Source organism: Podarcis pityusensis, assembly GCF_964106645.2.
Source record: "Podarcis pityusensis genome assembly, chromosome: 14".
NCBI lineage: Eukaryota > Metazoa > Chordata > Lepidosauria > Squamata > Lacertidae > Podarcis > Podarcis pityusensis.
Genome location: NC_138039.1, coordinates 25,997,519 through 26,013,512, shown reverse-complemented (window position 1 = coordinate 26,013,512; position 15,994 = coordinate 25,997,519). Strand labels below are relative to the sequence as shown.

Here is a 15,994-nt window from a genome sequence, read left to right as displayed (position 1 = left end):
TGTTCTCCCATCCCACCCCCCAATCCCTACCCCCACCTGGCCATCATTTTCTTGGGACAGAGAGAAGGGGAGCAAAAAGAAGCAGAGGGTGTTCCCCTTCCCCATCCAGTTTGAAATGGCTGTTCTGGGCTGTGGTAACACTAGCATTTTGCCCTGGAAAAAGCATCAAGTGTCCAGCATGCCTCTGCATTCTGAATCCTTCCACTGCAAACTTGAATCGGGAGGTGGGAAGGGAAATTGCCATCCAAAGTTGCTCTGGATCCAGTCACAGCAGGGAGATTGAGACTCAAGGGGAAGGTCTTTCTGATAAGGCAATGGTACTCATGCACTTTTCATTTTGGAAATTAAGCAGGGAGAGGGGCATGGGCATAGCCAGAATTTTTTTTGGGGGGGGGGGGCAGAACCTTTGCTATGTATTTTTATTGAATTGTATTGATTGGGGGGCAGCTGTCCCTCCCTGCCCCCCCCCGGCTATGCCCATAGAGAAGGGGCAAGTCTCAAGGATTTGAGAGGGGTCAAGTGGCTCCCTCTGGTCACACGTCCTCCATGACCTTTCGGCTCTGGCTTTGCAGATCTAGAGGATTGTGCACACCCACACAAAACTACCCCCGCCCCCACGTTCCCTTCCTGAGATCTGGACCACGAGAAGCCAGGCCCAAAGCACAACAACTCGAAAGCCAAACACTTTAAAAAACATTTTATTTTGTTTTTGTTTCCTAAAAACTTGTTCTGAACTCCAGGAAGCTCACAAGTTGTAACATCCTTCCAGTGTTTGCTACATCGAGTCTGCCTCCCTCTTGAAGGAGCTGTGAAACGGAGCCTCCAGGGTGAGAATGTAGAGATCTCCTTTCCTGAAAGCTGAGAGGGCGGGACTGAGCCAAGATCTTTGCTGCTGCACCTGTTGCCACAGCATCCCATCCTGACAGCACAGCCAGTCACCTCCAGCATCTAGCACCCAACTGCAAGGGGTGTTGTGGAGCCTTTGCTCAGGAGGCGTCACCATGCCAGGCCAGCCTGGTCTGGCCGGGCCTTTGGTGCCATACTGTCTTTTAGGAGCAGAAAAATAAATAATGAGTCTCTGGATCCTGGCAGCCTCCTGGTGCTGGGCCACATCCTGTCTGCCCTGGATACCAGTGGAGGAAGTGCTAACGTCCAGTCCAATGCCTGACTTGCCAATGAAATCCAGTCTGGGCCAGCGAGACGTCTTATCCGAGATGGAGGCGGAAAGTGGCAATCTCCATGGGGTCCAGGTGGACAGAGGTGCTGTTGGGGGAGGTCGTGGCCAGCGGGTACATAAGCGTCAAGGAGGAGGGCTGCAGGGAGGCCAGTTCAAGGCCCTGGAAGAGGCCGCCCAGGGATAGCTAGTGAGGACACAAGAGGTTAAGAGAGGGGGGTCAGCGCAAAAGCAGACTCCAGTCCATGCATGCCAGAGGGAAGCAGCCTACCATTCAGTCAAGAAAGCAAAGCTCCAAGACAGCAAAACCCAGCATCGTTGGCTGCCTCTTGCAGTAGCCCAAGGAACCCATCCTTCCCCCCTCCCCACAGCACCAGAGCTCTTGCTCTCCCATGGGTTGCCCATTCCTGCCCCTCTCTCCCTCAGAGGCATCATGGCATCTCTCCACTTACTGTGCCATGGGTGGTGGTGCAGTTGAATCCCAAGTTCCTGGCCTCCAGGCCACAGTCAAAGCCCTTTCGGTGCAGGATCAGAGCCGTCTCAGTGGAGGGCAGTGAATCGTCCTGGAGAGAAAGGCATGGGTGTTGGTCATAGAAGGGGTGGGGAGAGAAAGCAGGGCCCAGTGCAGGGGAGAAACAGGCAGAGGCTGGGTCAGGGTGAGCTGTGATTCCCACACTGGGCAAATGACTCTTTTTTGTCCCTTCCAACTGGCTCCTGGTACATTTCTGAGCACGATTCAAAGTGTTGGTGCTGACCTTTAATGCCCTAAATGGCCTCAGCCCAGTATACCTGGGTCTTTTTCATAGTGGCACCTGCCCTGTGGAACGCCCTCCCATCAGATGTCAGGAAGATAAATTTCTATACAACTTTTAGAAGACATTGAAAACTTTAAGAAGGCAGCCCTGCATTGGGAGGTTTTTAATGTTTGATGTTTTATTATGTTAAGGAAGCCACCCAGAGTGGCTGGGACAACCCAGCCAGATGGGAGTGGTATATTTATTATTATTATTATTATTATTATTATTATTATTATTACGCTTCTAGAAAGCTGTGATTGATCCCCATCAGCGCCCTCCCACCCAGGGGGCAACTCACCTCTCCTTGCAGGGTGCGCAGGTTGAGAAGATGGAAGTCACAAGGCAGGGGGCCCGAGAGGGGCAGGAAGGGCCTCAGGGTGGGGGGCGGTGGCTTCTCCTGGGCAACAGGCATCACCAGCACCTCAGCATTCAGCTGCATGGAGGTCAGGTGGCTGAGCAGAGATGGGAAACTCGTTGCCTGGCCAGCTTCCACCTGGGAAGGAAGGAAAGCCCAGCAATGACAGGCAGGTGTGTGTCCCACCCCCAGGGGCCAAAGATGCTCTGGGGGCCAGGAGGTCACCCACAGGAAGCCCGCCCTCCCGCCTTCTAAGCTATGATGGCCACTGAGCTAGAAGCCAGGCTACCACGCACACACTGGCACAGAGGTGGGCCCAGCAGCTACGTTACCACCAGCTAGCACACCAGACAGGGCCGGGTTTTACCTCTTGGCTGTTGGCCTTGTGGATGGGAAAGACCAAGTCTCTAAGCATGGAGGCCAGTTTGGAAAAGAAGCTGGAGCTCTGGGTGGAAATGGGGGCAGGGAGAGGGGCGGTGAGAACAGCCATGTTACAACATGATCCGAAGGTGCACAGCCCTTGCAGAGCAAGGAGGCCAGGAACAGGCCGTCTCACCTGGGATGGAGGAGCTCCTGGCACATGTGGGGGGCAGGTTTCCCCCCTAAACCCCCTCTCTTTTACATGCTACTCAAGGAAACAGTGTGCTTCCCACTTCCCTTGTTTTGAAGCTAGCCTGCCAGGGACTTCCTTCTGCTGACTCTGAATGGTGTTTCTTCCCCTCACTGCTCAGCAACCTTCTTCGGCTGCTCCATTTCACACAACCCATGGCTGATCTCTGGGGGCATTCATGCTTCTCCCTAGGAGAGACTGACTACACCACTCTCTCCACACTCAGTCTTCTACCTTTTCACCAGCGGCTGATGGATAGAACCACCTTTACGTCTCTACTGCAATTGTTCTGAAGGAGACCCTGCAGTTTACCCTCTGAGAGCCAAAATCACTATTGTAAACACTGTTGGAATGTTTTGAATTTGTATCATCCAGCATTATTTTGTACTTGCATGCATCTGTTTATTCTCGGGAGCCTTTTGGCTGAAACACAACAAAGGAATCCTGTCCCCAAGATGAAGAGACTCACTTCTCCTTTCTCTTCCCAAACACAGCAGACAAAGATTGGAAGCGTTTTGTGTCTAACCTGTTTGATCTGACTAAAGCGCTGCTGGAATGAACAAATGGGTGCTCTGCAGTGTGTTGCAGGCAGGAGTTCCAAGGAAGAGCGAGGGAAAAGGCAATATGCTGAACATCCTGGCACAGAGGAATAATTTGTGCAATAGGGCAAATGTGGGGCTTTTGAGCTAGCTCAAGGTTCCATCAGCCTGGGACGGGTGGTAGAACATAAGACTTTTATCATGCAAGATGAACTCCCAGCTATGGGATCATCTGTGTGGGAACTGCTGTGGCTTCCCAAACACAAAGGAAAATCTTTCCTTAGGGGTGCTTGCAAGAGGTGCTGGTGCCCAGGAGATTGGCAAGCAGAAGCAGCCCAGTGCCACTCTTGAGCTGTAGGGCTGGCCTGGGCCCCAAAGGAGCCTCAGATTTCGTGTCCTTCTGAACATATCAGAGAAGCCTGCATCAAACTCTGCACACGTTTGTTGGCACTCTGAAAAACCCCAGCCAACTAGCAAGGGAGATTCAGGTGCCTGGGCAGAGTGGCCAGATGCAAGGGGTGCTGAGCACCCAGTCCTTGTACCTTGCTTGCCGCACTCTGTCGCTCCAGGAGGAGGCGGAAGCGGTTGCAGGTCCGCTTGTTGTCCTTCAGGCCTTGCCCGAGGCCACGGTTGTCATCCTGCATGAGGCGCCGGTCCAGAATCACCTCCAGCTGGCCTGGAAGTTGAGCCGGGGAAGGGAGAGGAAGGAAAAGGGGGGAAGTAAGAGGAGCTCCAACCTAGACAGGTGGCCCACTTCTGACACACAGGGGGATCCTGCCAGCACAGCAGCAGCCGCTGAAGCCCCAACACAGACCCCCTGTGGCTGACCTCGCATCCCACAAACTGCTCCTCCTCCCCACTCAGGCTTCTGGCTCAGTCCCAGAAGACCCTACTATGCCTAGACATCAGAAGAACTTAAGAGTCTGCTCAATCAGGCCCGCAGCCCATCTAGTCCAGCATGCTGTTCTCACAGTGGCCAGTCAGATGCCTCTATGGGAAGCCTGCAAGCATGATCCGAGCACAAGGGGACTTTCTCCCCCCTCCTGTAGTCTCCAGCAACTGCGATTCGGAAGCATTGCTGCCTCCAATTGTGGAGGCAGAGCACAGCCAACCTGTCTACTAGTAGCCATCAATAACCCTCTCTTCCATGAATTTCTCCAACCATCTTTTAAAGCCATCTAGGTTGGTGGCCATCCCTGCCTCCTGTGGGAGCGAGTTTCACAGTTGAATCTGCCTTGCAGGAAGAAGGACTTTCTTTCCTCTGTTCTGCATCATCCAGCTTTCAGCTTCACAGGATGTCTGCATCCTAGTGTCTTGGGAGAAGGAGAAGTCCCAGGCCTGGTGCTTCCCGTCTGCAGCCACCCCAGGAGAGACAGCTTTGCCCACTGTCCCAATCCACTAACCACTGCTGAGGCTGGAGACGCCCAAGGCTTGGGCCGTGTGCAGCGTCAGACGGCTCCGTGCATCTTGGATGTAGGCCATGACCGGCATGGGGTAGAAGTTGGCCTGGAGAGGCAGCTTCTTCAGGTACTGGCGTGGCTGGATCTGCCAGGAGAAGAGAGTGCTGAGAAGCCAAGGGGGCAGGCAGTCCCTCTCCGCAAGGGCGGCAGGGTGTGTGTGTGTTTTCAGCCTCCCTCCCTGCCCATTACCTGAAAGCCGTTCAGGTCAGTGAAGAAAGTGCCTTTGCTCTCAATATCTGTGCTAAATCGCAGGGCCAGCTCCTTGTTGATGTGGTCTCGGATGTCCACCAGGCAGGAGATCTCTAGGGACAGGCCGTCGACCCCTGCAGGGAGGAGCTCAAATCAAGCAATGATGGGAAGCAGGGCTTGCCTGCCTGTCTGCCCATGAGGCAGGTGGAGGCAGCCGCCTTGGGTGACCGAAGTCCAAGAGGAGGTGCCCCCATGGGATCCGCAGCTGCCCCACCACCACTGTCGCTGGCGGAGAAGTGGCGCTGGCAGTGGCTTCTGCCATTGTTGTTGCTACTTTATGGCTGCCACCCTGGTAAGGGAGGCTTTGGCGGGGGCAGCACAGTGGGATGGGGTGGCACCTTCCCTTGTCGCTTCAGGCGGCAAAACAGGATGCATCGCCCCTAAGGCAGGGATGGGACAAGCTCTCCACTGCTGCTCTCTCCCAGTCCCCAAAGCCCCATACCTGCCACGTTGTACAGCCGGACCACCTCCTGGATGTGCTGGTAGTAAACGGCCACCTCTGAGAAAAAGGGTCCCTCCGTCACCCGCACCACAGGGGGGTCCTTGGGGACATAGGGCTGCAAGGGAGAGGAACATCAAGGAACTCTCTGCCACTAGAGATTCAGCAGATGCCTCCCAAGCAAACTGTTTAAACACCTGCTGATTATTATTTTTTAAAATTCTGCCAGGCCTATGTAAGCAATTCAGAGCAATTCCTCCCACAATGATTATCTGATTGTCAGTTTTTAACTTTTGCTCTGCTTTCACTGTATGGTATTATGTATTTTTGTTGAAAGCCACTTTGATTTTGATTTTTTTAATGAAATAGTGGCATGGTGGCACTGTGGTCTAAACCATAGAGCCTAGGGCTTGCCTATCAGAAGGTTGGCGGTTTGAATCCCTGCAACGGGGTGAGCTCCCATTGCTCAGTCCCTGCTCCTGCCAACCTAGCAGTTCAAAAGCACATCAAGTGCAAGTAGATAAATAGGTACCGCTCCGGCGGGAAGGTAAACGGTGTTTCCGTGCGCTGCTCTGGTTCGCCAGAAGCGGCTTAGTCATGCTGGCCACATGACCTGGAAAAACTGTCTGCAGACAAGAAACTGCTGGATAAATAATGTGGATAGGAATACAAAAGAGGGAGGTATGAGGAAGTCCAGAAAATAAGTAACTTAAAATTGGAAATGGAAAAGAGAGTTTGTTATTAATTGTTTTGTGTTTATATTGTTAAGTTTTGTATTGTTTTTTGTGTGTGTTGTTTTTCTTTTTTGTTTGTTTAAAACTTTAATAAAAAAATATTAAAACAAAAACAAAAAAAAAAACTGTCTGCAGACAAACGCTGGCTCCCTCGGTCAGTAAAGCGAGATGAGCGCCACAACCCCAGAGTGGTTCGTCTGGACTTAATGGTCAGGGGTCCCTTTACCTTTACTTAACATTCTAACTAACTAACTAACTAACTAACCAGAACAGGCAGGTATTCTTACCAGGGAGAGGGTCTGGATTTCATTTCCCACCATTTCTAACCTGCCTTTTCTTACCTCCCTTTTCTTACTAAAGATGCGCTTTTACCAAACATGGCACAGGTTGCCTGGAAGCCCAAGAATGAAGCAGACAGTGAGGAACATTGGTCTACTTGGGAGACTTTCAGGGGCAGAATTACTGGCATGGAGGACTCCACCTCCCTTAAAGACAGGAGTCCAGCCTGCCCTATCCTGGTGCCCTCCAGATGTTCTGAACTACATCTCTCATTAGCCACAGGGTACCATATGGAAGTGCTGGCTGGGGCTGATGGGAACTGTGGTTCAAAATGTGTGGCCTGGCTATTTTGTCTTGAACTGCGTTTATGGTCCAAAAGAGAGGAAGTGGGCTGTCTCCTGTGCCAACCAGGATGATAATAATGCCAGCCACAGAAAGTGAGACACCAACACCTGGTCTAAGCTGGGAATCATTTCCCCCCAACCAGCCCACCTACCCGGGAGATGTCCTACCAACCCCAGCCCCCACGGGGGCTAGCCCTGCCCAGACCTTGGCTTCTCCGTCAGGCAGGAACAGGTAGGCACCGCTTTTGTCTTTGGTGCTCCGGGTCCCATAGATGAGGAACTGTCTGCTCAGCTTCTGCTCCTGGGCGTCACCTGCCTGGTGCACACTCTGCCAGGGAACAAGTGGAGTCCTGGTGAGCACAGGGATCCACAAGGGGCCTTCCCCTTGGCCGTCAAGCTAAGCCGCACCTGCCCACCTGGTGGGCCCGCCCTCACCTTGAGGGAACCGCTGCCCCCAGAGAAGCAGGCTCGCATGTGCTGGTTCTCCAGGCAGAAGTCCTCTGTGGCTGTAGGAATGACCCGCACCGGGAAGGCCTCGTGCTTGTGCACGGGGAGGTCGCGCCCGTGCAGGAAGAGGCGCACCGAGGACTTCAGCGTGTTGTGGCTGTCAAAGGACTTGCTCAGCTGCAGGATGCTGAGGCCCAGGGCCGGCAGGCGCATGTTGATGGACACCTGTCAAACGAAGCACAGGCAAGGGCAGCAGCAGTTCCCATTGCTCCCCCCAAGCACACACATTCGATGCACTACAAGGGGCCCAGCAGCCACCAGGTGAGCAGCAGAATTCCCTGTACAAATCCTTGGAGAAGAGGCATGCTGGTAAGCCTTAGTGCGCCCCAATGGTAAACTCACAGGAGCAGCCCAATGGGAAGATGGGAGCCCGTCAGCATGGAAGGGCACCTGGGCACCTTCTCTAGCCAATTTCCACCTCCGACAACGAAGAGTCTGGTGGCATCTAGAAGATTATCAAGCTATGTTGCTCCCAAGCCCCAGGTGGCTGAACACTGTTGTCCCCACTTCCGCCTGCCTTCCCTCCAGGCTCTACCTGGTAGACATCGGGTGCCATGTCTGTGGCAGAGGTCCACTGGGCACTGAGCTGCACCGCTAGGGGCTGCCCCTCCTCGTTGAGGACCCGGATACGAGGCGTGTTCACCAGCAGGGACACAATGCTCAGCCGCTCCTGCTCCAGAGGGTTAAACACTACCACGAACCTGCAACAGAGAACAGGGAGGTTGCAAGATTGGCCAGTTTGGTCCGTCCCTCCCAGGCTCAAGTCCGTAACCCCATGATGTCCCAGCCCAGGGCCCAGGAGACCCGCTTCCCTGCTGTGTCTCCTGCCTGCTCCCCACCCTCTTTTCTCAAGGGCAGCCCCCCGCCCCACTCACCCACCTGGGTGTTGCATCAAGCTTGATGATGGTTTTCTCTGGCAGGGAGTCTTGATTGAGGCGGGCCTCATCCTGGAAGAGAGAATGGGTCAGGCTAGAAGTACAGGGTAGGACCTGGCTGGGGCCAGCTCATGAGCTGCAGCCCCCTTGTCATGGTCCCCTCTCTCTGGGGGCAGCAGAGCCAGGCCTCCCCACCCCATATCTTCTAGATCGCTCCCTCGGGGCACAGAGGAGCAGGGGGTGAGCTGTGACTCACTGCGCCAAGGAAGGGCACCGCCAGGTCGTAATGGTAGGCCTCCTTATCTGCCAAGACCAGGTAATGGGCAGCGTTGATGATGACCCGCTTGAGGTTCATTAATGAGTGGAGCAGCCTAGAAGAGGATGGGGGGAGAGAAAGATGACCATGAGGCCATGGGGCACAGAGCCCCACTGCCACACCTTGGTTGCAAGGAACCCATGCCAGGCCTTACCAACGCAGGCCAGGCCTTACACACACCTGACCCCATAGTCCACTACCACTGCCTCCTTGGCAGTGCCAGTGATGGCATCATGGTGCTGGAAGAGGCCCAGGTTGCGCCGTGCGTCCGTCAGCATGGCGTAGTCTGAGAGCGGGTACTTGCTGTCCATGCCAGCATGGCGGGCATGGCTGAGAGCCAGGCTGTACAAGATCTCGGCACCGCTGGGGGCAAAGACGGGGCGGGGGGAGAAAGAGGCTGTGAGTAAACCTTGTTCTCCCAGGAGAAGATGCCAGGCAGGGAGGCTCCTCCCTCCCTCCACAGACCCCTCACCGGAGATGTGCCTCCAGCACCCTGCCCATGCTCTTGTAGAAGGGCCGGGAAGTGTAGTAGCCGGTCCAGTAGTGGTCCTCTCGGTCCGCGTAGGAGAAGAAGTCCCCGCTGACCACAGGGAAGCCAGGTGGGCGCATTCCAGGGACGATGCCCACTTGCTTGTACAAGGCGTCAAAGTAATCCGAGAGGGTCCCAAACTGTGCCTGTGGGGGAGGCATAAGCTGAAACTGCATCAGAAACCTTGGGGGGGGGGGAGACACCCAGTACCTTGGGATGGTGGGGAGGCCCCATGCATGACAGGAGAAGAAACTGCCCCCCAGAGCCCCAGAAGAAGACTCCGCCCCAAGGATCTGGAGTGGGGCACTCAGCAGCAGCCACCTCTTTCTCCCAAGGGGGCAAACCACCCCACCCTTTCCCAGGAAGCACCCCACTCGAGCCAAGGTGGCTGTACCTGCACATGGAGATCCGGGTGGGCGTTGAGGAAGTCAAAGAGGCGCTGATAGTTGAGAAACTGGGCATCCCACTCCTGGGGCTTGTCGTAGCGGAAGTCGTCCCCCAGCGGCACCAGGAGCACTTTGCTGCGGTACAGCTTGGACTTCTTGCGGTACTGGTCAAGCAGGAGCTGTGCCCTGCAGAGAGGACAGGTGGTCAACAACCAAGACCAGGACATGCCTGTAGGCCTGGCTGACATGGTCTGATCTTCATGCTGCCACACGAGGCAGTGGTGGCCACCAACTTGGACGGCTCTAAAAGAGGGTCGGAGAAACTCAACAGGGGAGAAGGGTCTATCAATGGGTGCTGGTCACAATGACTATGTTCTGCCTCTAAATACTAGCTGCTAGAAAGCACAAGTGGGGAGAATGCTGTTGCGCTCTGGCCCTGCTTGGAAGCTTTCATAGAGCACCTGGTTGGCCACTGTGGGAACAAGATGCAAGACTAGATGGGCCTGTCCCAGCAGCCAGGTTCTTCTTAGGAGATGCTGGAATCAGGAGGAGGAGGAGGAGGCAGTTGGTCAAACGGTCCCCAAGCACTCTGGGCTCTGTGGGGGCTGCATCATTCCTGGAGGCACAGAACCCAGCTAGGAGAGCAGAGGGCAGGTGGTTGATGGAAGAAGCAAGCGTGTGAGCGGGCTTGGAAGGAAGGGGGCAGGCCCACCACCCCAAGGAGCCAAGGGTGATCATGAGAAGCCACTCACCGCTCAGCCACATTGGCACTGGTGATGGCCTTGGGGGGCACTTTCCAGGGGCAGTTGATGCGGCCCCCTGGCAAACGTTTGAAGTCAAACTGGCAGCAGATCTTGGGGTCGGGACCGCAGGTGTGGGGCACGTCGTAACTGTAGAAGGGCATCATGTGGCACAGGATATCGGTGCTGGAGTCAGGATCTGAGGGGGTCAATGCCAGGGTCACTCTGTGCTGCTCAGGAAAGGCCCCGGGCAAACGGAGACTCAGGAACTGTCAGGAAGAACTTTCGCCTGCCACCCGCAATGCAGACACACCAGCAACACGCAACAGCACACACCAGGCAAGGGAGGAGTCCACAGCCCTACAGAAGGTGTGTGTGGAGCAAACGACTCCCGGTGGCCAGTGCTGACTGCAGTGGGAGGAAGCCCCAACTGTGGGGGACGAGGGACAAAGGACGCATTGGCCTCTAAAGGGGGTGGAGGACACTGGCAGCCAGCTGCTCCAGCTGCCAGGCTGTGAGGGGTTTGCAGGCAAGACTCTGCAGAGCCTAAAAGGCAAGTTGGGGCATAAACAATCCAGGGGCCTCCACTCACACACCCCTCACCCCAACTCTGCCGCCACATGAACTCCAGATTCTGGGTTGCTGCAAAATGTTTCTTGATGGCGTAGTGGACCCGCTGGATGAGCATGCTGGTCAGATTGGCACGACGCAGCAGGTAAGGCATGGTGGAGCTGTGGCCAAAGGGGTCCACTGCCCAGCCAGAGCGCGGCGTCACCCCTGAAGAACAAGGAGAAAAGACAGGCGTCAGCAGCAGAAAAGGCAAGGGCCTGTGTTTCAGTCGCTGTAACCTGCCCCACTTCAAACACACTCGAGATTCTGAAGAGCCATGTGAAACAGGAGGCTTGAATGCTCCTATGCAGACCCAAGTTATAACGTGGCATGCCTTGTATCTTCTATCCTTTGGGTCTGGCAAAGCAACAGAAGCTCTGCAGAACTACACACAGCAGAGGGGTTCACTATCCCCATCCAGTCTGCAGACCTCCATGGTCCTTCTCTCCATTCTATACCTCCCACCACTCTCAGCGCTTCTGCCTGGCTCAAGCTCTGGCTGTCAGCACAAATGTGGCTGGTGCCACCCCGCCACCCGCTCCCCAAACTTGGCCCAGTCTGCGCACAGCACTCACCAATGTTCTTCTCCAGCCACTGGTGACCCTCAATGAGCTGGTCGATCATGGCAAAGTAGTGGGAATTGGCTTCATCTGGCATCACCCACCCGCCAGTTGCCATTTCTAGCTGCCCATTGCCCACAAGCCTGTGAAGGAGAGGTCAAGGTTAGAGGCAACCACCACCACCACCAACAGCAGCAGCAGCAGCAGCAGCAGCCCAAGAGTGGACCTTCCCACAGAGGAGGCAATCAATGAAGTCTGCCACATGAATACAAAGCCTACTTCAGAATACAACACTAATATCTCATATCAAATGTAACTGATCTGTAGAAAAGACTTTACAATGTGAAAAAAGAGACAATGCACGTACTTTTGTAAATGAGGAAAATCTTTAATAAAAATTATCTTCTTTTTTTAAAAAAAAAACTTACTTCAGCAGGACTTCTCATTTGCATGAAGTATGTTCTTTCCATAAACATTTATGTTGTTATTATTATTATTTATTAAATTTCTATAGCCCCCTTTGTCCGTGGATGTCAGGGTGGTTCACAACATAAAAATACAAGATAAGAATACAAGAACTGTGTACGCCACACCTTGAGCTCTTTGGAGGAAAGGTGGAATATAAATGCCTTTTTTAAAAAATGAAAGAAATATTGTCCTAAACATCTTCCTACCAACCATCCTAAGAGCAGGGGAAATGATGAGAGTTAACCCCTTCCTCCTCTCTTGTTACCTGCGGACAGCAGCCCGTTTCTGGGCGCTGATGTTGTCCCACCATTTAGAGAAGAAGGAGATTTCGGACCAGATGAAGCGTCGTCGAGGATCCTCCTGCAGCTTCACCACCATGCTGTTGAGGATGTGCTGCGTCTGGTCGAAGTAATACTTGTCAAATGTCTTGATCCAGCCTTGGGGAAGCAGAAAAGGGAACATCACTGCAGGCCTGTTTAGAGCAGCCTTCCTCAACAAATTGCCCTCCAGGGACTCTGGACTACAACTCCCATCAACCCCTTGATGGCACAGCCAACGGCCACCAGATTGGAAGAAGGGCAACGTACCTCCACCTATACACACATTTTGCTTCCTATCTTGGGTTCTACAAGTGCTAGAGACTCTGGGGATTGTGGCTCACTGGGGTGAGGAGGTTGCAACTGAACCCCCTGCCTCCCCTGCAGATGCTCCTGGCTACAAATGAGCCTCTCACCAAGCAATGGGGGAATGATGTCTGCCACCGCCCAGCTTGCTTACCTGGGTCATTGTGGGAATGTGGCACCACAAAAACTTGCAGTGGTTCGGCGTCCCATTCGTGTGGCTCATAAGTGATATCGAAGCCTTGTTTCCACACCCCACCATCCTGGTTGTCATAGGGGAGCAACGCAGACACAGCCAACATCTGGGAAAGGACAAGAGAGTCAAACCAAGGCATAGCAATGGAAGAGTCTCCTTTCCACCCACCCCAAGCCAGTCTGCCCTTAGCAGCCTCGCAGCTCAGGGCATCAGCTACTCCCCTTGCCTTAGGAGGCCCTGGGTCCTGTCTGTGGGCTTCCCGCCAGGGCATCTGGGTAGCCACCATGAGAAACAGATGCAGGACAAGATGGGTCACTGGAGGTGTAAATGACTATCATACTTTGAAAAGCTCAATGGATCAAGTTCATCCGTTTTGTTGAATTAATAGTTTTAATTGGATTTTGAATAAACATGCAATTAATTGTTACTGTCCTGAATTTATCTGTATTATTATCTTCAGCGCTTTTTTCCTAAAAAAATATTTAGGGGTACTCTTATTTTCCTACTCATATTGAAATACTGCCCCTCAATGAGGCCAAACTTAGATTCACAAAATGTTTAGGGGTATGCATACCCCTGCGTCCCCCCCAGAAAAAGCATTGATTATCTTCCTTAATGTGTTGTGAAAACTACTGTTCTGAATACTCCTTTTCATAGAGGAGAAATGTCACTGGGAAGGAGTTTAGGGTAGCATAATTTTGGGAACCACTGTGCTGTCATGTGAACACCAAAGGCAATGGGGTCCTGCTTCCAATCACAAGTGCTATGTTCTCCCTCTCCCTCCACCAAATAACACCAGTTGCTGGAAATGGCAGGAGGGGAGAGAGTGCTCTTGTGCTCAGCTTCAGCCCCAGAGGTATCTGAGGCATCTGGAGGACACTGCGAGAACAGGGTGCTTGGCTGGATGGGGCCGCCTTTGGGCTGATCCAGCAGCAACTAGGTGCTTCTCATGCTCTTCACTCCTCTTTCCCCCTCCAGCTTTTCCAGGCAGAACCATTTACACAGTCCTGTGCCCCAACCCCCACCCCACCCAGCTGACCTGCAGGTCTTCCTTCTGGCTGTTGCTCTTCAGTGCAAACTGACAATCCTGAGCGGAGATGGAGTAGAAGCTGGGCCGGCTCTCGGGAGGCAGGACCCAGGAGCCATTGGGCATGTGGAAAGGCAGCACCACCGGCTGGCCCTCCGCATTGGCTGTCAGCTCCAGGACGGAGTCCTTGATGTGGCTGATGATTTCGTGGTTCTCCTCCAGGAGCTGCTCCAGCTGTTCAATCCGGTTCTGCAACACCGAAATCTGGCTCTGTGCGGGGGCGGGGGAGAGGATGAGGAGCAGAAGAGGTGGCACAAGTAGGAGGAAGTTGTGAGCAGCCTGCCAACACTCAAGCCTGCCCGCCTTCTTCCTTGCCTCCCTTTGCCAAACACTGCCCGGCTGAGCAAAAAGGGACGTCCAGCGTGGCACGGCCCCCTTCCCACTCTTGCCAGCAGTTGTGCAAGTGCAGCCAAGGGACTAGGACTGGGGGGGAGCTCTTTAGAGTGTGGCAGGGGGGGCTGCCGCTCTTCTCTGACCCTGCCGCTTCGGACAAGAGATTGAGCCACTGCTGTGGAGACAGTCAGGGACCCCAACCCACCAAGTCACTCTTGGAAGCCCTTGGCAGTGGCTCCTGTGTCTCTGCAAAGGGCACAAAGAGGGCAAAGCAGCAGGTGGAGGAAGGTCTTGCCCGCAACGCACTTACCCTAGGGAAATTGCCCCCATTCTGGTGCCGAGCAGGATCATGCTGGACCCTGTCCAGCATCAGATAGAGGGAGAAGACAGCCACGCAGAAGATGGCTGCCCCACACACCGTCACCTGCTTCTTCAGCTTCATCCCGGGGGTGCCAGAGGGAACATCTGCAACGGAGCCAGGACAGGACAGGTGTAGGCATCAGTCCAGGCAGGGACATTCTCTGGGCACTCTGAGCCCCCACCTCCCCCTTTGGGCTCCCTTTTGCAAGAGCGCAGCCCCCTCCCACCCCACCAGGCCAAGGACCCCCATCTCCCCCGAGATCTCCCCTGTACCAGGGGAGGCCTTGCCCAGGCAAAGAAGCCTGCCTGGCATTGCCCAGCCCCTGCTCCTCCACAGCAGGACTTGGTGGGGCCGCCGGGCCTTTCAGCTCGCTGCCCCACCAGCCGAGGAGGGAACCCAGAGGCGCTAGAAGCCGAAGCCGCCAGGCCTGCGCTGTCCAGCTGGGAAGGCACCGGCGCCCACTCACCTGGCCTGTTGCTGGAGGGGAAGCCGCGGCCTCTCCCTCGGCGCCCGAGCGCTGCCTGCAGCAGGCGCGGCTCCCGCAGGCCGAGCAAGCGCCGGCCGCAGCGGCCGCGATATTCTTAGCAGCTGCCGGGCCTGGAAAAGGAGGAGGAGCCGCGGAGCCGGGCCCGGGCGGTGGGGCGCTCACAGCGGCTCCGGAGCTGCACGACCCGCTTTTCCTCGCCTGTGCCCGAGCGGGCAGCGCTGCAGGTTGCTCGGGCGCTCCGAGAGAGAGGGAAGGGCCGGGGCTCCGGCCAGCTGGAGGCGCATCGTCGCCGGGCACTGCTCGGTCCCTCCCGGCCCTGCGCCTCCCGAGCTGGAGTCCCCCGGGCCGCACGCAGCCCCGTCCCCGCCTCGGGGCTGGCCTTGGGGTGGGGAGAAGGCTTACTTCGGGGCAGGTCTTGTTCAGAGCAGGCGCCTCGGAGCAGCCCCGGCGTGCAGCCGACGCCGCCACCGGCCTGTCAGCGCAGGGCTGGCCATGGCGGAGGCGCAGCAAGAGCGCGCAGTCCCCGCACCCGCGGAGGCCACCAGGCTCCTTCCACACAAGCCCGCGGCGAGTCCCAAGACGGAGACCGGAGCCTGCCAATAGTTCGCTATTAATAGAGAGGCTCTTCCCTCCAAGCTGGCGAAGGGCGCCGTCGGCGGGCCGGGCGATCACGTTTCAGGCAGGGAGAAAGAGAAGAGGAGGCGGCCGCTGGGCGGGCGGGGGCTGCTGGGAGTCGGAGTCCGAAATAGCGGGATCGCGGGGAGGCGAAGGAGCCTCCTGGTGTCTTCTGGATGCCCCGCTCCCAAGACCCTCCTGCTCCTGCTTGGGGGTTTCTCCCCATAGAATTGGGGCCCTGTGGCTTCCCCCCACCCCGCATGTGCAGAAGGGACGAGGCGTGCAGGCAGAACCAGGCGTGGGTGGGTAGCTATTTATTTATTGC

The 15,994-nt window shown here is 55.4% G+C and overlaps 1 protein-coding gene across 3 annotated transcripts; it reads right to left on the bottom strand.

Annotated features, from left to right (window-relative positions):
- Positions 1 to 682: 682 nt before the first annotated feature.
- Positions 683 to 15,608, bottom strand: MAN2A2 (mannosidase alpha class 2A member 2). 3 transcript variants are annotated; one of them, XM_080981761.1, is made up of 24 exons: positions 15,457 to 15,608; positions 14,517 to 14,671; positions 13,826 to 14,083; positions 12,748 to 12,892; positions 12,236 to 12,407; positions 11,518 to 11,645; positions 10,937 to 11,110; positions 10,346 to 10,532; positions 9,602 to 9,779; positions 9,151 to 9,353; positions 8,859 to 9,041; positions 8,619 to 8,733; positions 8,367 to 8,434; positions 8,023 to 8,188; positions 7,416 to 7,652; positions 7,186 to 7,308; positions 5,627 to 5,741; positions 5,125 to 5,258; positions 4,879 to 5,020; positions 4,018 to 4,151; positions 2,694 to 2,771; positions 2,270 to 2,464; positions 1,627 to 1,737; positions 683 to 1,361 (listed from the first exon to the last, which is right to left on the bottom strand). In XM_080981761.1, exons 2-24 carry the CDS (start codon positions 14,646 to 14,648, stop codon positions 1,206 to 1,208), a joined length of 3,534 nt encoding a protein of 1,177 aa, XP_080837887.1. In that variant the 5' UTR covers positions 14,649 to 14,671; positions 15,457 to 15,608; the 3' UTR covers positions 683 to 1,205. The 3 variants fall into 3 exon arrangements, with proteins under 3 accessions (XP_080837887.1, XP_080837885.1, XP_080837886.1); XM_080981759.1 differs by lacking the exon at positions 2,694 to 2,771 and having other exon boundaries at positions 15,457 to 15,606; XM_080981760.1 differs by lacking the exons at positions 2,694 to 2,771; positions 15,457 to 15,608 and adding an exon at positions 15,034 to 15,171.
- Positions 15,609 to 15,994: the final 386 nt, after the last annotated feature.

Coding starts and splice junctions, on each gene's coding strand:
- MAN2A2 (XM_080981761.1), bottom strand. CDS start 14,648: ATGAAGCTGAAGAAGCAGGTGACGGTGTGTGGGGCAGCCATCTTCTGC. Junction 9,780..10,345: donor AGTGCCAATGTGGCTGAGCG/GTGAGTGGCTTC, acceptor TCCTCTCTGCAG/GGCACAGCTCCTGCTTGACC. Junction 9,354..9,601: donor ACCCGGATCTCCATGTGCAG/GTACAGCCACCT, acceptor CCTCCCCCACAG/GCACAGTTTGGGACCCTCTC.